The 22894-nt window shown below is 39.4% G+C and overlaps 3 protein-coding genes across 5 annotated transcripts; all 3 read right to left on the bottom strand.

Moving 5' to 3' along the window:
• Positions 1-1435: 1435 nt before the first annotated feature.
• On the bottom strand, positions 1436-2707 carry LOC124461060. Its single transcript, XM_047012651.1, has 3 exons — positions 2682-2707; positions 2204-2625; positions 1436-2142 (listed from the first exon to the last, which is right to left on the bottom strand). The coding sequence occupies exons 1-3, from the start codon at positions 2694-2696 to the stop codon at positions 1437-1439; spliced, it is 1143 nt and encodes a 380-aa protein (XP_046868607.1). The 5' UTR covers positions 2697-2707; the 3' UTR covers position 1436.
• Positions 2708-3717: 1010 nt separating this feature from the next.
• LOC111519742 lies at positions 3718-12418 on the bottom strand. 3 transcript variants are annotated; one of them, XM_047012654.1, is made up of 3 exons: positions 10714-11119; positions 10597-10652; positions 3718-4368 (listed from the first exon to the last, which is right to left on the bottom strand). In XM_047012654.1, the coding sequence occupies exon 3, from the start codon at positions 4364-4366 to the stop codon at positions 3719-3721; it is 648 nt and encodes a 215-aa protein (XP_046868610.1). In that variant the 5' UTR covers positions 4367-4368; positions 10597-10652; positions 10714-11119; the 3' UTR covers position 3718. The 3 variants fall into 3 exon arrangements, with proteins under 3 accessions (XP_046868610.1, XP_046868611.1, XP_046868609.1); XM_047012655.1 differs by lacking the exons at positions 3718-4368; positions 10597-10652; positions 10714-11119 and adding exons at positions 8932-9166; positions 10181-10237; positions 12359-12418; XM_047012653.1 differs by lacking the exon at positions 3718-4368 and adding an exon at positions 8932-9166 and having other exon boundaries at positions 10181-10652; positions 10714-11120.
• Positions 5939-7210, bottom strand: LOC124461061. Its single transcript, XM_047012652.1, has 3 exons — positions 7185-7210; positions 6707-7128; positions 5939-6645 (listed from the first exon to the last, which is right to left on the bottom strand). The coding sequence occupies exons 1-3, from the start codon at positions 7197-7199 to the stop codon at positions 5940-5942; spliced, it is 1143 nt and encodes a 380-aa protein (XP_046868608.1). The 5' UTR covers positions 7200-7210; the 3' UTR covers position 5939.
• Positions 12419-22894: the final 10476 nt, after the last annotated feature.

The raw sequence follows: 22894 nt of genomic DNA on the forward strand, positions 1-22894 counted from the left end.
AAACAGCGAACATTTCTGAAATCCATAAAAATTCCAAAGAACTCTTCCAACAGGTCGCAAAAGTTTTTCTCACATTCTGAGGAAGATATAACCACGACAAACGGCCTGTTCTCTGGGAGAATGTTAACGTACGGGGGCCGCTGACCATTTATAACATCAGGTTCCATTTCGATTTCATGTTTAACCGGGCGTGGTCGGGACTTTATTCCGCAGACTCCCATATCGTATGCCTCCTGCATATCTCCATACGAGTGGTTTTCTAGACTCTCCTCACTGGATTCGAGAACATATTTGATCCTATTTTCAAAAGACGGAATATTCAGTCACTGAATTTTGATTTTCTATTCCTAATACTTACCGTTTAGTCTCTATGGTTATTTCATGTCCTTGGGCTTTTCTAATACCTTTTACTAACCACGTTTACTAACCTTTCCGGATTGCATGATCAATTGAACAGTCAACATGTTTTCACTTTTGTTTTTCTCTTTTTTGATTTTCAGAAGTAAACTTTTTGTTTTATTTTTGATGTTGACTGTATGAGTTCACGAATTAGAATGATTCAAGTACTGTACCCCCTTGACCAGGTCGAATTTTACAAACATCCCAGGCCTTCTTGGATCTCAAAAATGTGTGAATTGCTTCCGTCCAGCTGAGAGTACTATATATTTTCGAAAATAAACTTAGCAGTATGAAATTGCCAAATCTTTCTGTCTCTTTTTAATCAGTGAGTTATTAGCAATTTTCCTTAAAATAGTTGAAAAACTAAGAGATTATTGAATAGAACCCAAGTAAATTCGTTACTTTCTACGCAAATGTCATAAAAATTTGTTATTTCTCAGTTTAATATAACCATTAATGACTGTGCCGAATCAAACTAAGATCGGGCGACTATATCATATAGCTCCCATAGGAACAATCGGTGGTAAACAGTGACTTTGATCAATATCTTCGTTATTTCCTATGCTAAGATTTTAGGCCGTTCTTTCGCAAACTTTTAGATAAAACGTTTTTCCATTTTGATGGCTATAGGTAAGGAAAGAGTTACCAAAAAAGTTGCAAGGGTATACAAACTTTGACGCGGTCGAAGTTTGCCCCATCCCTCTGGTTTATAGATGAATTTAATTCGAAACGTAATATTTTAGATCGTGCAATATTGATTATTGGGAAGTTTTGTTTATCCCTGTTTACGTATTCCTGTTCCAGCCTTAACCAAGTCAAAAGAGTGCCGATACAAAGTAGATGTGAAACAAGGACATGGATACTTTTGGCATAATAAACTTTGATGACAAAATTCACCAATCAACGTTTCGTTAGTAAAGCAACAATATCGTTGCCAGTCAGAATAATCGGCAGACAAATGAGACTGCCGCAATTGTAACCTTTTTTTTAACTTTTCAAAATATATATTGCATAAAATAAAAATATAAAAGCGTGTTCTAATCGCAAAACTCAAATTTGATAATCCAAAAACAAAATTTGAGGCTGTTGCATCTTTCCTTGATGATGTCCACACTCTCTGCATCCATCCAGATCTCAAGCTGTTCATTTGGACAAATATCTGTCACTATGGGGGCTGCATCTTTGCGGCTCACCACGGCCCACTTCTCCGTCGTAATATCAGCATTCTGCTGTTCCAGAAGCTCGAAAATTGCTTGGAAACACTTCTCGACCTTTCGCCATGTAACTCTGGCCGGTGTCAGGTGTAGGAAGTCTATGAGACTGGTGGCCTGATATGTCTCCATGGAGCACACGTTGCCCGCCACCCAGTCCATCGTATCCTCATTGGCCGCTGCAATGTACAGCCGCCCATTGTACTCAGTGTCTGGAGTCACCTCATTGAAATCCAAACAGCGAACATTTCTGAAATCCATAAAAATTCCAAAGAACTCTTCCAACAGGTCGCAAAAGTTTTTCTCACATTCTGAGGAAGATATAACCACGACAAACGGCCTGTTCTCTGGGAGAATGTTAACGTACGGGGGCCGCTGACCATTTATAACATCAGGTTCCATTTCGATTTCATGTTTAACCGGGCGTGGTCGGGACTTTATTCCGCAGCCTCCCATATCGTATGCCTCCTGCATATCTCCATACGAGTGGTTTTCTAGACTCTCCTCACTGGATTCGAGAACATATTTGATCCTATTTTCAAAAGACGGAATATTCAGTCACTGAATTTTGATTTTCTATTCCTAATACTTACCGTTTAGTCTCTATGGTTATTTCATGTCCTTGGGCTTTTCGTTTAATACCTCGCTTGCAATCAATAGTGGATGGCTGGACGGATCCGCCACTAGATCCCGAGGATAGCTCAATGACGGAAGATTCACTATCTTCGATACTTGAGTCTGACACCGAATTATCGACTAATGGATCGGCGAAATCCTCGCCCCCAAGGGAAAATAGTATCAAGCCCACAAAATTGTTGCCTTCATAGCAAGACACAACCGGCTTAATTTGTTTGTTTTTGCCTAGACCAGCAACTTCTATTAAAAGATCTGATTCGGCACACGTTACATCAGATGCAGAAATCTCCAATGTTTCCGGCTCAATATTGAGAAGGCTCTGAAGCTCACCCTTTAGCTCGTATACGGTAGCTGAGATTGGGAGCTTCGTAACCAATGGCTGGAAAAGAACACTTGGTCACGATTATGAAAAGTTATATCCTCACGTTTACTAACCTTTCCGGATTGCATGATCAATTGAACAGTCAACATGTTTTCACTTTTGTTTTTCTCTTTTTTGATTTTCAGAAGTAAACTTTTTGTTTTATTTTTGATGTTGACTGTATGAGTTCACGAATTAGAATGATTCAAGTACTGTACCCCCTTGACCAGGTCGAATTTTACAAACATCCCAGGCCTTCTTGGATCTAAAAAATGTGTGAATTGCTTCCGTCCAGCTGAGAATACTAGATATTTTCGAAAATAAACTTAGCAGTATGAAATTGCCAAATCTTTCTGTCTCTTTTTAATCAGTGAATTATTAGCAATTTTCGTTAAAATAGTTGAAAAACTAAGAGATTATTAAATAGAACCCAAGTAAATTCGTTACTTTCTACGCAAATGTCATAAAAATTTGTTATTTCTCAGTTTAATATAACCATTAATGACTGTGCCGAATCAAACTAAGATCGGGCGACTATATCATATAGCTCCCATAGGAACAATCGGTGGTAAACAGTGACTTTGATCAATATCTTCGTTATTTCCTAGGCTAAGATTTTAGGCCGTTCTTTCGCAAACTTTAGCCTTTTTAGATAAAACGTTTTTCCATTTTGATGGCTATAGGTAAGGAAAGAGTTACCAAAAAAGTTGCAAGGGTATACAAACTTTGACGCGGTCGAAGTTTGCCCCATCCCTCTGGTTTATAGATGAATTTAATTCGAAACGTAATATTTTAGATCGTGCAATATTGATTATTGGGAAGTTTTGTTTATCCCTGTTTACGTATTCCTGTTCCAGCCTTAACCAAGTCAAAAGAGTGCCGATACAAAGTAGATGTGAAACAAGGACATGGATACTTTTGGCATAATAAACTTTGATGACAAAATTCACCAATCAACGTTTCGTTAGTAAAGCAACAATATTTTTCTATTACGACAAACTATCGTTGCCAGTCAGAATAATCGGCAGACAAATGAGACTGCCGCAATTGTAACCTTTTTTTTAACATTTCAAAATATATATTGCATAAAATAAAAATATAAAAGCGTGTTCTAATCGCAAAACTCAAATTTGATAATCCAAAAACAAAATTTGAGGCTGTTGCATCTTTCCTTGATGATGTCCACACTCTCTGCATCCATCCAGATCTCAAGCTGTTCATTTGGACAAATATCTGTCACTATGGGGGCTGCATCTTTGCGGCTCACCACGGCCCACTTCTCCGTCGTAATATCAGCATTCTGCTGTTCCAGAAGCTCGAAAATTGCTTGGAAACACTTCTCGACCTTTGGCCATGTAACTCTGGCCGGTGTCAGGTGTAGGAAGTCTATGAGACTGGTGGCCTGATATGTCTCCATGGAGCATACGTTGCCCGCCACCCAGTCCATCGTATCCTCATTGGCCGCTGCAATGTACAGCCGCCCATTGTACTCAGTGTCTGGAGTCACCTCATTGAAATCCAAACAGCGAACATTTCTGAAATCCTTAAAAATTCCAAAGAACTCTTTCAACAGGTCGCAAAAGTTTTTCTCACATTCTGAGGAAGATATAACCACGACAAATGGCCTGTTCTCTGGGAGAATGTTAACGTACGGGGGCCGCTGACCATTTATAACATCAGGTTCCATTTCGATTTCATGTTTAACCGGGCGTGGTCGGGACTTTATTCCGCAGCCTCCCATATCGCATGCCTCCTGCATATCTCAAAAAACCGAATATTTAGTCACTGAATTTTGATTTTCTATTCCTAATACTTACCGTTTAGTCTCTATGGTTATTTCATGTCCTTGGGCTTTTCGTTTAATACCTCGCTTGCAATCAATAGTGGATGGCTGGACGGATCCGCCACTAGATCCCGAGGATAGCTCAATGACGGAAGATTCACTATCTTCGATACTTGAGTCTGACACCAAATTATCGACTAATGGATCGGCGAAATCCTCGCCCCCAAGGGAAAATAGTATCAAGCCCACAAAATTGTTGCCTTCATAGCAAGACACAACCGGCTTAATTTGTTTGTTTTTGCCTAGACCAGCAACTTCTATTAAAAGATCTGAATCGGCACACGTTACATCAGATGCAGAAATCTCCAATGTTTCCGGCTCAATATTGAGAAGGCTCTAAAGCTCAGCCTTTAGCTCGTATACGGTAGCTGAGATTGGGAGCTTCGTAACCAATGGCTGGAAAAGAACACTTGGTCACGATTATGAAAAGTTATATCCTCACGTTCACTAACCTTTACGGATTGCATGATCAATTGAACAGTCAACATGTTTTCACTTTTGTTTTTCTCTTTTTTGATTTTCAGAAGTAAACTTTTTGTTTTATTTTTGATGTTGACTGTATGAGTTCACGAATTAGAATGATTCAAGAACTGTACCCCCTTGACCAGGTCGAATTTTACAAACATCCCAGGCCTTCTTGGATCTCAAAAATGTGTGAATTGCTTCCGTCCAGCTGAGAGTACTAGATATTTTCGAAAATAAACTTAGCAGTATGAAATTGCCAAATCTTTCTGTCTCTTTTTAATCAGTGAATTATTAGCAATTTTCGTTAAAATAGTTGAAAAACTAAGAGATTATTGAATAGAACCCAAGTAAATTCGTTACTTTCTACGCAAATGTCATAAAAATTTGTTATTTCTCAGTTTAATATAACCATTAATGACTGTGCCGAATCAAACTAAGATCGGGCGACTATATCATATAGCTCCCGTAGGAACAATCGGTGGTAAACAGTGACTTTGATCAATATCTTCGTTATTTCCTATGTTAAGATTTTAGGCCGTTCTTTCGCAAACTTTAGCCTTTTTAGATAAAACGTTTTTCCATTTTGATGGCTATAGGTAAGGAAAGAGTTGCCAAAAAAGTTGCAAGGGTATACAAACTTTGACGCGGTCGAAGTTTGCCCCATCCCTCTGGTTTATAGATGAATTTAATTCGAAACGTAATATTTTAGATCGTGCAATATTGATTATTGGGAAGTTTTGTTTATCCCTGTTTACGTATTCCTGTGCCAGCCTTAACCAAGTCAAAAGAGTGCCGATACAAAGTAGATGTGAAACAAGGACATGGATACTTTTGGCATAATAAACTTTGATGACAAAATTCACCAATCAACGTTTCGTTAGTAAAGCAACAATATTTTTCTATTACGACAAACTATCGTTGCCAGTCAGAATAATCGGCAGACAAATGAGACTGCCGCAATTGTAACCTTTTTTTTAACATTTCAAAATATATATTGCATAAAATAAAAATATAAAAGCGTGTTCTAATCGCAAAACTCAAATTTGATAATCCAAAAACAAAATTTGAGGCTGTTGCATCTTTCCTTGATGATGTCCACACTCTCTGCATCCATCCAGATCTCATGCTGTTCATTTGGACAAATATCTGTCACTATGGGGGCTGCATCTTTGCGGCTCACCACGGCCCACTTCTCCGTCGTAATATCAGCATTCTGCTGTTCCAGAAGCTCGAAAATTGCTTGGAAACACTTCTCGACCTTTGGCCATGTAACTCTGGCCGGTGTCAGGTGTAGGAAGTCTATGAGACTGGTGGCCTGATATGTCTCCATGGAGCATACGTTGCCCGCCACCCAGTCCATCGTATCCTCATTGGCCGCTGCAATGTACAGCCGCCCATTGTACTCAGTGTCTGGAGTCACCTCATTGAAATCCAAACAGCGAACATTTCTGAAATCCTTAAAAATTCCAAAGAACTCTTCCAACAGGTCGCAAAAGTTTTTCTCACATTCGGAGGAAGATATAACCACGACAAACGGCCTGTTCTCTGGGAGAATGTTAACGTACGGGGGCCGCTGACCATTTATAACATAAGGTTCCATTTCGATTTCATGTTTAACCGGGCGTGGTCGGGACTTTATTCCGCAGCCTCCCATATCGCATGCCTCCTGCATATCTCCATACGAGTGGTTTTCTAGACTCTCCTCACTGGATTCGAGAACATATTTGATCCTATTTTCAAAAGACGGAATATTCAGTCACTGAATTTTGATTTTCTATTCCTAATACTTACCGTTTAGTCTCTATGGTTATTTCATGTCCTTGGGCTTTTCGTTTAATACCTCGCTTGCAATCAATAGTGGATGGCTGGACGGATCCGCCACTAGATCCCGAGGATAGCTCAATGACGGAAGATTCACTGTCTTCGATACTTGAGTCTGACACCGAATTATCGACTAATGGATCGGCGAAATCCTCGCCCCCAAGGGAAAATAGTATCAAGCCCACAAAATGGTTGCCTTCATAGCAAGACACAACCGGCTTAATTTGTTTGTTTTTGCCTAGACCAGCAACTTCTATTAAAAGATCTGAATCGGCACACGTTACATCAGATGCAGAAATCTCCAATGTTTCCGGCTCAATATTGAGAAGGCACTGAAGCTCAGCCTTTAGCTCGTATACGGTAGCTGAGATTGGGAGCTTCGTAACCAATGGCTGGAAAAGAACACTTGGTCACGATTATGAAAAGTTATATCCTCACGTTTACTAACCTTTCCGGATTGCATGATCAATTGAACAGTCAACATGTTTTCACTTTTGTTTTTCTCTTTTTTGATTTTCAGAAGTAAACTTTTTGTTTTATTTTTGATGTTGACTGTATGAGTTCACGAATTAGAATGATTCAAGTACTATACCCCCTTGACCAGGTCGAATTTTACAAACATCCCAGGCCTTCTTGGATCTCAAAATGTGTGAATTGCTTCCGTCCAGCTGAGAGTACTAGATATTTTCGAAAATAAACTTAGCAGTATGAAATTGCCAAATCTTTCTGTCTCTTTTTAATCAGTGAATTATTAGCAATTTTCGTTAAAATAGTTGAAAAACTAAGAGATTATTGAATAGAACCCAAGTAAATTCTTTACTTTCTACGCAAATGTCATAAAAATTTTGATGGCTATAGGTAAGGAAAGAGTTACCAAAAAAGTTGCAAGGGTATACAAACTTTGACGCGGTCGAAGTTTGCCCCATCCCTCTGGTTTATAGATGAATTTAATTCGAAACGTAATATTTTAGATCGTGCAATATTGATTATTGGGAAGTTTTGTTTATCCCTGTTTACGTATTCCTGTGCCAGCCTTAACCAAGTCAAAAGAGTGCCGATACAAAGTAGATGTGAAACAAGGACATGGATACTTTTGGCATAATAAACTTTGATGACAAAATTCACCAATCAACGTTTCGTTAGTAAAGCAACAATATTTTTCTATTACGACAAACTATCGTTGCCAGTCAGAATAATCTGCAGACAAATGAGACTGCCGCAACTGTAACCTTTTTTTTAACATTTCAAAATATATATTGCATAAAATAAAAATATAAAAGCGTGTTCTAATCGCAAAACTCAAATTTGATAATCCAAAAACAAAATTTGAGGCTGTTGCATCTTTCCTTGATGATGTCCACACTCTCTGCATCCATCCAGATCTCAAGCTGTTCATTTGGACAAATATCTGTCACTATGGGGGCTGCATCTTTGCGGCTCACCACGGCCCACTTCTCCGTCGTAATATCAGCATTCTGCTGTTCCAGAAGCTCGAAAATTGCTTGGAAACACTTCTCGACCTTTGGCCATGTAACTCTGGCCGGTGTCAGGTGTAGGAAGTCTATGAGACTGGTGGCCTGATATGTCTCCATGGAGCATACGTTGCCCGCCACCCAGTCCATCGTATCCTCATTGGCCGCTGCAATGTACAGCCGCCCATTGTACTCAGTGTCTGGAGTCACCTCATTGAAATCCAAACAGCGAACATTTCTGAAATCCTTAAAAATTCCAAAGAACTCTTCCAACAGGTCGCAAAAGTTTTTCTCACATTCTGAGGAAGATATACCCACGACAAACGGCCTGTTCTCTGGGAGAATGTTAACGTACAGGGGCCGCTGACCATTTATAACATCAGGTTCCATTTAGATTTCAATATTTTAGATCGTGCAATATTGATTATTGGGAAGTTTTGTTTATCCCTGTTTACGTATTCCTGTTCCAGCCTTAACCAAGTCAAAAGAGTGCCGATACAAAGTAGATGTGAAACAAGGACATGGATACTTTTGGCATAATAAACTTTGATGACAAAATTCACCAATCAACGTTTCGTTAGTAAAGCAACAATATTTTTCTATTACGACAAACTATCGTTGCCAGTCAGAATAATCGGCAGACAAATGAGACTGCCGCAATTGTAACCTTTTTTTTAACATTTCAAAATATATATTGCATAAAATAAAAATATAAAAGCGTGTTCTAATCGCAAAACTCAAATTTGATAATCCAAAAACAAAATTTGAGGCTGTTGCATCTTTCCTTGATGATGTCCACACTCTCTGCATCCATCCAGATCTCAAGCTGTTCATTTGGACAAATATCTGTCACTATGGGGGCTGCATCTTTGCGGCTCACCACGGCCCACTTCTCCGTCGTAATATCAGCATTCTGCTGTTCCAGAAGCTCGAAAATTGCTTGGAAACACTTCTCGACCTTTGGCCATGTAACTCTGGCCGGTGTCAGGTGTAGGAAGTCTATGAGACTGGTGGCCTGATATGTCTCCATGGAGCATACGTTGCCCGCCACCCAGTCCATCGTATCCTCATTGGCCGCTGCTATGTACAGCCGCCCATTGTACTCAGTGTCTGGAGTCACCTCATTGAAATCCAAACAGCGAACATTTCTGAAATCCTTAAAAATTCCAAAGAACTCTTCCAACAGGTCGCAAAAGTTTTTCTCACATTCTGAGGAAGACATAACCACGACAAACGGCCTGTTCTCTGGGAGAATGTTAACGTACGGGGGCCGCTGACCATTTATAACATCAGGTTTCATTTCGATTTCATGTTTAACCGGAAACTTTAGCCTTTTTAGATAAAACGTTTTTCCATTTTGATGGCTAGAGGTAAGGAAAGAGTTACCAAAAAAGTTGCAAGGGTATACAAACTTTGACGCGGTCGAAGTTTGCCCCATCCCTCTGGTTTATAGATGAATTTAATTCGAAACGTAATATTTTAGATCGTGCAATATTGATTATTGGGAAGTCTTGTTTATCCCTGTTTACGTATTCCTGTTCCAGCCTTAACCAAGTCAAAAGAGTGCCGATACAAAGTAGACGTGAAACAAGGACATGGATACTTTTGGCATAATAAACTTTGATGACAAAATTCACCAATCAACGTTTCGTTAGTAAAGCAACAATATTTTTCTATTACGACAAACTATCGTTGCCAGTCAGAATAATCGGCAGACAAATGAGACTGCCGCAAATGTAACCTTTTTTTTAACATTTCAAAATATATATTGCATAAAATAAAAATATAAAAGCGTGTTCTAATCGCAAAACTCAAATTTGATAATCCAAAAACAAAATTTGAGGCTGTTGCATCTTTCCTTGATGATGTCCACACTCTCTGCATCCATCCAGATCTCAAGCTGTTCATTTGGACAAATAACTGTCACTATGGGGGCTGCATCTTTGCGGCTCACCACGGCCCACTTCTCGACCTTTGGCCATGTAACTCTGGCCGGTGTCAGGTGTAGGAAGTCTATGAGACTGGTGGCCTGATATGTCTCCATGGAGCATACGTTGCCCGCCACCCAGTCCATCGTATCCTCATTGGCCGCTGCAATGTACAGCCGCCCATTGTACTCAGTGTCTGGAGTCACCTCATTGAAATCCAAACAGCGAACATTTCTGAAATCCTTAAAAATTCCAAAGAACTCTTCCAACAGGTCGCAAAAGTTTTTCTCACATTCTGAGGAAGATATAACCACGACAAACGGCCTGTTCTCTGGGAGAATGTTAACGTACGGGGGCTGCTGACCATTTATAACATCAGGTTCCATTTCGATTTCATGTTTAACCGGGCGTGGTCGGGACTTTATTCCGCAGCCTCCCATATCGCATGCCTCCTGCATATCTCCATACGAGTGGTTTTCTAGACTCTCCTCACTGGATTCGAGAACATATTTGATCCTATTTTCAAAAGACGGAATATTCAGTCACTGAATTTTGATTTTCTATTCCTAATACTTACCGTTTAGTCTCTATGGTTATTTCATGTCCTTGGGCTTTTCGTTTAATACCTCGCTTGCAATCAATAATGGACGGCTGGACGGATCCGCCACTATCTTCGATACTTAAGTCTGACACCGAATTATCGACTAATGGATCGGCGAAATCCTCGCCCCCAAGGGAAAATAGTATCAAGCCCACAAAATTGTTGCCTTCATAGCAAGACACAACCGGCTTAATTTGTTTGTTTTTGCCTAGACCAGCAACTTCTATTAAAAGATCTGAATCGGCACACGTTACATCAGATGCAGCAATCTCCAATGTTTCCGGCTCAATATTGAGAAGGCTCTGAAGCTCAGCCTTTAGCTCGTATACGGTAGCTGAGATTGGGAGCTTCTTAACCAATGGCTGGAAAAGAACACTTGGTCACGATTATATCCTCACGTTTACTAACCTTTCCGGATTGCATGATCAATTGAACAGTCAACATGTTTTCACTTTTGTTTTTCTCTTTTTGATTTTCAGAAGTAAACTTTTTGTTTTATTTTTGATGTTGACTGTATGAGTTGACGAATTAGAATGATTCAAGTACTGTACCCCCTTGACCAGGTCGAATTTTACAAACATCCCAGGCCTTCTTGGATCTCAAAAATGTGTGAATTGCTTCCGTCCAGCTGAGAGTACTAGATATTTTCGAAAATAAACTTAGCAGTATGAAATTGCCAAATCTTTCTGTCTCTTTTTAATCAGTGAATTATTAGCAATTTTCGTTAAAATAGTTGAAAAACTAAGAGATTATTGAATAGAACCCAAGTAAATTCGTTACTTTCTACGCAAATGTCATAAAAATTTGTTATTTCTCAGTTTAATATAACCATTAATGACTGTGCCGAATCAAACTAAAATCGGGCGACTATATCATATAGCTCCCATAGGAACAATCGGTGGTAAACAGTGACTTTGATCAATATCTTCGTTATTTCCTATGCTAAGATTTTAGGCCGTTCTTTCGCAAACTTTAGCTTTTTTAGATAAAAAAAAAATTTTTCCATTTTGATGGCTATAGGTAAGGAAAGAGTTACCAAAAAAGTTGCAAGGGTATACAAACTTTGACGCGGTCGAAGTTTGCCCCATCCCTCTGGTTTATAGATGAATTTAATTCGAAACGTAATATTTTAGATCGTGCAATATTGATTATTGGGAAGTTTTGTTTATCCCTGTTTACGTATTCCTGTTCCAGCCTTAACCAAGTCAAAAGAGTGCCGATACAAAGTAGATGTGAAACAAGGACATGGATACTTTTGGCATAATAAACTTTGATGACAAAATTCACCAATCAACGTTTCGTTAGTAAAGCAACAATATTTTTCTATTACGACAAACTATCGTTGCCAGTCAGAATAATCTGCAGACAAATGAGACTGCCGCAATTGTAACCTTTTTTTTAACATTTCAAAATATATATTGCATAAAATAAAAATATAAAAGCGTGTTCTAATCGCAAAACTCAAATTTGATAATCCAAAAACAAAATTTGAGGCTGTTGCATCTTTCCTTGATGATGTCCACACTCTCTGCATCCATCCAGATCTCAAGCTGTTCATTTGGACAAATATCTGTCACTATGGGGGCTGCATCTTTGCGGCTCACCACGGCCCACTGGTGGCCTGATATGTCTCCATGGAGCATACGTTGCCCGCCACCCAGTCCATCGTATCCTCATTGGCCGCTGCTATGTACAGCCGCCCATTGTACTCAGTGTCTGGAGTCACCTCATTGAAATCCAAACAGCGAACATTTCTGAAATCCTTAAAAATTCCAAAGAACTCTTCCAACAGGTCGCAAAAGTTTTTCTCACATTCTGAGGAAGATAGGAAGTCCCTGATGCGTATGTGTGCGTGTGTGCGTGTGTGCGTGTGTGGGAGAATGCTTTTTGGCCAAACAGTTTGGACTACACTTCTCGCTGCTAAAATATCCTTCCCATGTTCGATTTTCTTTTTTCCGTTTTACTTTTGTTCTTTGTGATAAAAGAGCATGAACACCAATGCAAAAGCACTTGAGACTGTTTACTCTCATAAGGAGTGTTCTGGTCGTACAGTACAGTAGTACAGAATATGAGTCTAGTATTAAAATCTTCTATTTATAATAAGCAGAGTATGCACTTTTAAATGTTTTTTTAGCCTTTCTCTTTTGATTATCAGCAGCCATATACCAGATAGATAGATTTAATTCAAGATAGATTCAAAAAAAAAGAAAAGAAAACGATTAAGAAAACCATCAAAAGATTGAATATTTTTAGCTGTTTACAAATTTTAAAAATATTGTTCAGAAAGTATTATTACTCAATGTTTCCTTAAGCAGTAATATAGCATACGAAGTGTGTTATCTCTGTTGATCACAATAACACTATTCCATAATAGGTTTTGAAAAGGAATTAAAGCTCAACCAATATACTAAGATACAGCAAAAAATCTTTCTATCTCTTTTCATAACACCCCATTTGGTTCTTTCTTTCTTCCTCGCCTCTGGCATCTTCAGTCTGTAGTTTATTGTATGTATACGACCCTAAGCACCCATTTTGGTGCCATTTTGGAACCCTTTTTAATTTGTCTAACGATGCAGACAGAGAAAATTCTTTGCGCTAAGTATTGAAAAAACAAATTTCCAACAAACAACTGGCAAAAAATTACAATGAACGAATTAAAGTAAGGAAAGAAAGAAAGAAACATTGCAGACAATTGAAAACGGCGACAAAAGAGAAGCAGACGCTGGAGAGAAAACGTGAAGAAGTACAGGAAAAAAAAAACCGAAAAAGCAATCCAAAATAATAAATCACACCTTTGTCACTCAATGCTTTTCGTGTTCGTGTTTTCATTTTATTCCCTTTCCCCTCAAAAAAAGTATATTCACTTGTTGGGTAAGGCCTGACTAAATTCATCTCTAGACTTACATCCTTGTGATCTTCAGATCACATAAGCTATCCAAATGCTTTAGTTTGTTTTTTAGTTTAGTTTTTCACATAGACTGATCGTAACAGATTATATTTCAATAATACAGAGACTTGGCAAGGGTAGACAAACATTACCAAAAACGCACATTCAATTCAACCTTATCATTTTTTTTTCCAATTAAATCCTTTTTGAAATTGGTTGGGCTTTGGCCTTTCGTCGGCCATCGACTGCGACATGTAATTAGTTGACAAAGGTGTTACTGCTGGGTCTTAATTAAATTTTTATCTCTGCTCCTTCTCTCACGCCTTTTCAAGTGGCTTCCATCTGGCCAACAAAAACAAGAAACGAAAAAAAAAAATACAAATAAAAAGGATTCAATTGTGAGCTCTGCCTTCAAAATGCCAAGTTAACAACAGCAGTAGACATTGGGGATTTTAAATATCTATTGGGCTTACTTAAAGTTTATCGGAATACGTAATTAAATAAAATTTAGTCACGCAAAGTGAGAAAATTAAGGCCACATCAGAAACAGAAAGATACCTCAATCTAAGAATATTAATAGCCAAAATGTTGGGTATTTAAAAATATTTTGATTAATTTTTTGTAAACTATGATGGGCTATGATTATATGCCCTTGCTAGTTCTACGAAATCTTAAGAAGACTAAGCAATTTTACTATTTGGAAAGTTCATTCAAATTTTTCTAACTAAGATTTCAATCTTATCAACCGACAAAATTTAGTTATGCATCTTTCAAGTAAAAGTTAATTATATTTTTCATGTCGAGGAGAAGAAGTGGCCTAGAAAAAGGTAAACATTGAAAGAAACTTCCCGACAGAGACGAGATGGGAAATGAATTTGTTAAACAATTGGTCCATTGGCTTACTTCGCCAGCTCTTGCTTTGGCTTTTAAGAAAATTTTAATATGGCTTTAGCATACAATTTAATAAAAAATTCAGTCTGCGACAAGTCCGGAAGTCGAGCGGAAATGCTTTTGGCTTGCTGCAAAATTCATCAAAGTGTTCGATTCAATGTTGATTTCCACTTTTGCAGAATTAAAAAAAAAAGCACAGCATTTCCGTTTCACTTTTTTCCGTTTTAATTTTTAACATTTTTTCCGCTCTCTCCCTCTCTGTCTTCTCTTTCCTCTTTTTGAGTGTTATACTTTTTTGTTGTGTTAATTACATTTAGCAAGATTTATGCAATTTACGCGCACAGGAAAAGCATTAATTAATTTTAGATGCATAATGATTAAAACTGGCTAGGCAAAAGGGAAGTTGGAAAATGGCTAACTGATCGGTATACAAAGTTTTGTATTAATGAGAAAATTACTCATCGCTTGTCTTCCATTTAAACTTTTTCTTATTTAAGTGAACTGAAGTGTTGCATAAACTTTCGTCATCAAAACAATTAACTTTAGCCGAGTAAGAAATGACAGATGCAAACGAAATCGCACTTTTGAGGTTTGCCATTCCATTATAAGTAAACAATTTATAGTTTTCGATAAAATCACATCAACTCAGTTTCACTTTGCCACCGTCTATTAAGAAAGTAAAGTGAAAAATTAATTTTCCATAAATTTCAAATGCGATTATTTTCAAGCAAAATTTATGCCGCAATTTGCTTGTCAACAAGCTGCTCAGGAGACAGTTTTGCATATTTGACATGCATCGGTATGCCTATACAAAGATATGGGCCACGCCCATTAATTATAGCATAAACACACTCAAACCCAAACAGAATCTTGGGCAAAAAACTTAATTGCATTTGACTTAACCAATAAATATTGTAAATTTGTTCTTAAAGAATTGGTTTTTTTTATCATTCAACATCTGTCAAAGCAACACAAATGACATTAAAACTAAAATGAAAAAGTTAAAAAAAAAATTGTTGAGAATGAAACGTTTAATGATTTATGATTATATGATTTATTTAACTATTTGCAACCAAAATATATTTAAAATGTAAATTTGTTGTACTAGAAATAACTCTCCTCTTTTCTATATAAAAGTCCGCAGCAAAAGCTTTAGTAGTCATTTTAAGCAGTCTAAAAACAATTAATTTTCAGAAAAATCTTCTAAAGTTGAAGGCAGGGAATTTAGTTTTTAAGTATTCAAATAAACAAGTAAAGGAAAAACATGGATTAAAAGAACAGTTGTAGATATTTTACATAATTTAAAAGCTTACACACAGATATTTGATTAAAGTTTTATAATTAATAATAAATAAATATAAATATTTCTCTTTAAAGATCATTTTTAGTATTATCTGCCTTCTATGGTATTGCTTCACATATAGCCCCGGATCAGGTTTCGATCTTGAGTTTAACTTTTTAAATTTCGATTATATTTTTATTAAGTTACTTTGAAAATTTAATGTAATTAAATGTTTAAAATTTTAAACAATGTGGTCAAAAGTACAAAGTTTTCAAATTAAAGAAATATAGAAAAAAAAATAGAAAAAAATCTAAAAAGCGAAACCCTTGCTATGGGCAAACGAGTTAAAATTCATATGGAAGAACTCTCAGTTGCATAACCAATTGGCACAAGTTATCTAAAACTGTTCTCTTTAGCTTTTCGTAATGGATTTTACATTTAGATTTCTCGTTTCTTTACTCAGCATTGGGAAATGGTTTTGTTCAAATGGTTTCAAATGTTTGTAAATAAACATTTATTTATATACATTTTTATTACGTTGATTGTGATGGATAAAGATTATGGGAGTGTGTACACGTAATAAGTTAACAAGTTGCATAAGCACTTCAAACTTGAGCGATTTAAGTATCCATAGAACCAGATCCACTGAAGTAAAGACTCATAAGACAGCCATAGTATTCTCTGGTCCTTCTATTCTCATTTTCGTGATGTATTCATTTACCAACAAGCCAACCACTCCACGGAAAGAAAAAATCATTCAAGCTTTCTTGACTTAGCTAGAATTGGAGCTAAAAATCAAAGTTACACATGCTGTTAATACCCTTTTGGTCTTTTAGATGCCAAAGGATCATAAGTTAAAAGTTATTGTACATAATTTCGTTTGCCAAGGAGTAAAAGAGCAGGATATATTATATATTTTATCTTTCCACTTTGATTCTATCACTCAATCAAGTTTCATTGTTCTTTCAAGAATATTCGCACGAAAATTCGCCGATTTATATTCACGCTGCACCAATTCTCGCCCCATCGGTAAACAAAGGACTGAAGGGATCTTGAGGGATCAAGAAAAGATAAAAAACCGGATATAGAAGATAATGCGGCAACCGTGAAATTTATGCTTTATACCGCATAAATTGACTGAGACACTTGTGACGGGCGTTGTTTTTTGGGGTTTCTTGGAATGTAGGGCGTTAAGCGAGACGTAGGCCAAGAGGAGACTTCCTTTTTATTTCGCTTGGCCTGTGCTTGATATCCCTTGCTGCTGCTTCTGCTTTGTGGGCCGTCGATTTTGTTTGAGAAATTAAAATGCCTCAACTAGACCGCCCACATTAATTATAAATTGTTGGATTCGTTTGCTTCCGTTTTTTTTCTTTTAAACCAAACACCTAATAAATCAAAGAGGACTCCTGAGAGAGCCCCCTAGCGTATGCTTGTTAAATGCTCGTAATAAATTAGCTTCCGCCCCCTGGTCAAAAAACTCTACTGCCTGGCTTCTTCTTCGCCCTTCCAATTGACTTGATTATTGGCTTAGCTCTTGGTCTGGCCATTTTACAATAGCCAAACGAATCGAACTCAATCGAAGGCTGTTGGGATGTAGAACAAGACCAGACTCATTCATTTTGCCAAGTCTGTGAATTTGCTCGCACTTTTCTTTTTCTCTACCCCCTCTGAAAACTATATAGAATATAAACGTGGCTCATTTAATAAAATAGGTGATTAATTGTTTGCTTAAATCTTGACTATGCATCATCTGTTCCAGAGTGCTAAGCATTTTCATTAGCAATTATTTCAGTTCGTTAAAATCATTAAAAGATGTTAATTAAAAGGAATCAAACTTTTTTTCTTTCCTTTTTTCCTTTCGATGATAATGATAATTGTAGACAGTAACTGAAACTGTTGCAATAGTAGGCAGCGAAAATATTGATCCTCTATGGTTCTATCGATTATTTGATTAGAATTAAATAAATTATATTGGAACATACAAATTTGTTCTTCTTTAAAAAATCTGTTTAACCTGAACAAGCTGATTAGAGGAACAAACAACTGAAGAATCAGCTGCTATACAGTGCACTTCAAATCTGAATCATCAGTGGTCAAATCTGAATTATTCACATAATGATTCAATTTTTGGGGATATATTTAAAATTTTATTGATTTGCTTTGCTCATAAATTGTATTCCTCTTTAAGATTTTGTTGGGCTGCAAATACTGCAAAAACTCGTCAAATATAGAGACAGAAATTTTTATGAGTTACGCGCGTAAATGTTGCATAATTGTTTTATGTACACTCTCGCGTTGTGCTCATACTCCGCCATATCTTTGCTCACTTTATTATTATTTTTTAAGCATCTTTGACACTTTGGAGCTAAAATCTTCTTACCATCTAGCAGTGAAAAGTGCAAAGTCAACCCCTTAAACATTTATGTGCAAGTGTGTGTGTGTTATGTGCGGGTGTAGTTGGTTGAAAGGATATATTTTATTTTAATTCCTTTATTTATAACATAAAAACAATAACATAAGAATATACAATGTTTTCTATCGGACTGCAGGCATAATACGAAACAATTTTTGCGGGACGTCCCAGGGGGAATTGCTTCGCAAAAACGTGTTGCTAGCATACTTATCCGTTTCTTGCGCGTTCCTCTTGTCTGAGGACTTGACAGACCACACCCGCAAAGCCGCATACTGCGTCCCAGATCGCCGATTTGGCCAGCATAGCTGTGACCAAGTTGTCAGGTGTAAGGGCAGTGTTGATTAGGTCTGCCACCCTTTGTCGCTCGTTGTTGAACCTGACGCATTCAAACAAGATATGTCTTGCGTCTTCGACTGTGCTGCTGCCGCAGACCAAGCAAAAGGGTACATGCTCATTCCCAAACCGGTGCAGATATGATCTGCAGCATCCGTGACCTGAAAGCAGTTGTGTGAGTTGGAAGGAAACTTGCCCATGTTTTCTCTCCGTCCACTCCGTTACGTTTGGGATGAGGAGATGCGTCCACCTTCCCTTGCTAGAGGCATCCCAGCGTCTTTGCCAAGTCACAAGACTCCGATTACTCGCCTCAGAGCTGGCCTCTTTTTTGGGTGTGCCGCGGCTGACAGCTACGGCGATCGCCTTGGCTTTATCGGCAAGTAGGTCGATTGGGATCATACCCGCAATTACCAACGCAGCGTCCTCCGAAACGGTCCTGAAAGCGCTGCACACTCGAAGTGCGCATAGACGATATGTGGCTTTAATGCCTTTGCTGTATGACGGGACGTGAATAGCTTGCGACCATACTTGCGCTGAATACAATATCACTGACTTTAGCACACTCGCTAGCAGCAGCCTGCGCTCCTGTTTCGGGCCTCTGATATTTAACATGATTCGGGGCAAGGCCTGCCCAGTACTCGCCGCCTTGGTATGTACGTGATTCAGATGTTCCCGAAAGCATAGACGAGTGTCTATCCATAAGCCCAGGTAACGTAAAGCCCGCTTTGAGGCAATCGCAGATCTTTCTTCTAGTATCCTAGCAACTTCCACTGTCTTCCTACTACTAATAAGCACCGCCTCCGTTTTTAACACTGCCAGTGAGAGACCGACTGAGTGAAGCCAGTTCGTAATTTTTTCAATCGCGCAGGATGCAAACGCTTCAGTCGTCGCAAGATCCTTGGCTACGATCACTAACGCCACGTCATCTGCGTATCCGATGGTTTCGCATCGTTGTGGTAGAGGGATCCTCAGAATGCCGTCGTACATTATGTTCCACAGTAGCGGGCCCAATACGGACCCTTGTGGAACTCCGGCAGAAATGTGGTGACTGTCGCAGCCCTCATCTGTGATGAATCGCAGCACTCTCCCATCAAAATAACTCCGTATGATGGCTTGCAGGTATACCGGCGCTTCCAGCCTACACACCGACCCCAGGATGCAGCCCCAGTCCGCTGTGTTGAAGGCGTTCTTAACGTCTATTGTGACGACCAGGCAGTATTTTTTAGAGCCGCCCTTCCACCGGGAGCCCTCGATTGCATTTGCAACAATATTAACTACTTTGCTGATTGCATCTATCGTCGACCTTGCCTTCCGAAAGCCGAATTGGTTTTCCGAGAGGCCATTGCTCCTGCTGATTAGATCGTTTAACCTAGTGTTGATTAGTCCTTCCAGGACTTTGCCGACTGTGTCTATTAGACAAATCGGCCTGTAGGAGGATGCTATGTCAGGTGGCTGCCCCGGATTTGGCAGCAATACCAGTTTTTGAACTTTCCACTGCGATGAAAAAACTCCCTCCAATAAGCATTTTTTAAAGGTTTCAACAAATGCTTCTGGGCGTAGCGTCATAGCCAGTTTGACTGCACGATTCGGGAATAAATCCGGGCATCTGTGGCCAGTTTACGTCCAGCCGCTTCCTTGCCCTTTGGTAACGCCTTCTTGCGGTTAGGCAAGCCCTTCGTAGATCTCCAATTTCATCATTCCACCAGAAGACTGGTTGGTGATGTTTATTGAATGGTCTGGAGCGGGCCATACTCGCATCGCAGGCTGATGCCAGCATGCCACATAGCTGGTCTGCTATGCCTTGAGCAGATCCCGCAGCCAGCGTCGCATCGTAAATTGCAGCTGTAAATGCCTGGGTGTTAAGCGTGTCAGCTTTATATGGTAATTCTACTGCCTGGGTATGCGTCTGTTGTGGTCGAGCTGCCTGTCCAAGGGAAAAAATGATGGCCTCATGGTCGCTGGCTGTGTAGTTGTCATCCAGCCGCCATGCAGCAATTCTCGCCAAGCTGTTGAACGTGTTGCGAGAGCCGCAGTTTAGAAGTGCGACGTCTAATGAGGCTAGCGACTCTAGAACGGCGCGCCCGCGAGCATTTGTTATGCTGCTGCCCCATTCTTGGGCCCACGCATTGAAGTCTCCAGCTATTACGAACGGGCTGTGCGCTCTCGCGTCCGCCGCTAGTTCGTCCAGCGATTCGCAGAAGTCCAGATAGTCTAGACTAGGCGGGAAATAGCAGCAGTAGAACGCAGTTGTACATTAGGACTGCTACATGCCCAAAGCACGGCCTTGCCGGAATTACTGCATATCCAATTCTCAGCAGACATCCTACGAAAAAGCTCACTTCTGATTGCCACGTCAGACCTCGTTTCGCGCACCTGCTGCTTCAGCAGCTCGTGAGCCGCTTCGCAGGGATTCAAGTTTAATTAGATAAAATTAAACATAGCGTTTTCGTGGGGCCGGCTTCTCTTGGCCGCTTGCTTTTGCGGATGGACCTAAGGCTGCCAGCTATATGTGCCCGCTCGGTGACACCTCTGGCTGCGAATAGGCAACAGTTGGCATTATTTGCGCAGTCTCTTACTTTGTGGTCCTTGCTGCCACACTTCAAACACCAATTCGTCCTGTCGATCGGGTCTTGACATCGAGCCGCTACGTGCCCAAATGCCAGGCATCTGTAGCATCTGGTTGCGTTCTGGTTGAGCCTAACTCTGCATACTGAGTAGCCGATCTTTAGCTGCCCCGCTTTCAAAATTGTTTCTGCCACGTTTGCCGGAAGGCATAAAATTGCCTTTTGGGATCCGCCATAGGAAGGACGCAAGCTTTTTATATCATCTTCTGTCACCTATAGACTTAGCTGCATCAATACTGCATGGCATATTTCTGCTTTGGTGGCCTCTTCATCCATTTCCAACACGTCCAATCTGACAAGATTTGCCAACGATTTAGCCTCGACTTGGCCTTCAAGAGTGTTACGTACAAAGCCTTAACGTAGCCGATGGGCAGCAAAAATTATTGTATCTAATTAGAATGTGCCCATGGTTGGGCGGCAAAAATTAATCTGTAACTAAATATCTATAACCACGACACCACAAAGGCTTACCAACCATTGCAGTCGGAAACTATACGTTATTGTGTGAGGCCTATCTTGGTGTTAACACGATTCATCTGCGGGACTCTTAATGCGGCTAGCAAGACAATCGGCTGTCAGCAACTTTAAATAAAGTCCCTGTGCTGAAACTCGAAATAGAATAGAGAGAAAAGAATAGAATAAAATAGTCCTAGTGTTGGCTGTATAGGTGTATCTACAGCCGCGCTCTCTACCCACGCTAGGGGAAAATCCCAGAACAAACATCCCTATTCACATTAGATTGCCCAAAAAGAAAGTTCAGAAAATTACCTCATTATAAAATCATTATTATTCACTTAAATTAATGTATTCTCACAATCATTCATTTCTTAGAATCTAATGTTTCATTCTGTATTCTGAGAACAAAGTTATCTCACATTAAAAAAAACCCAAAACCATTCCATAATATATATATAAGAAAATTTGCAATTTCATAAATGATCAACAAATTAATTTGTAATTACTAAAAAAATATATAGCTCAAAACTTTAACGCATATCGATTTATATTCAAAGATAATTAAATCAATATCAAAAAAAATATTCTAAATACTCGGCATAGTTTCATGAACATTGTTTGTGGCGGGGCGGAAGGACCCGATATAGTAACAAGTGGTTGACGGGTGCCAATATCTTCAGGGTCTCGTACGTGAGTAGAATGATTAAAACGCGCGAAAACTTCGTTTTAATTCTATGTTTGCTTTATTTAGTTCACAAGATATACCGGCACACACACGAAATGGTTCGGTTGGAAAAAGTGACAAATCGCAAAGTATAATATACAGGAGGTGAACGGGTGTTCGGGTGAAAATCTCGATTCAGTATAATGGCGATGCCCATTGGAAAAAACCCAGTCACCCCTCCTGGTGTGACCGTAGATGCCGAGGATCAAAAAACCCTCCTCACTCTTCACTGCTCTTCGCCGCTCACTGCTGTTCACCCGGTGGCGTGAACATACCGCCCCCCTTGCAACATGTTGCAATTGCCACCCTGGACATATAAAGGACGGGGGACGGCAACGTTCTGGAGCGCCTAGATGCCACAGGAGCCGGAGACGACCCATCCGAACAGGGTGCTCTGGGCTGCGGGAGTACCGCTATGACCGGGCACACAGCCTGGTTGGATGACCTCAGGATAGAGGTCTGCCCCGAGTACCACGGACACCGACGCCGGCCGATAGAAATAGGGGTCGGCCAGGATCAGGGTGGCGAATTTCTCCCGAACCGGCGC

This window comes from Drosophila willistoni, unplaced genomic scaffold (assembly GCF_018902025.1).
Source record: "Drosophila willistoni isolate 14030-0811.24 unplaced genomic scaffold, UCI_dwil_1.1 Seg192, whole genome shotgun sequence".
Lineage (NCBI taxonomy): Eukaryota > Metazoa > Arthropoda > Insecta > Diptera > Drosophilidae > Drosophila > Drosophila willistoni.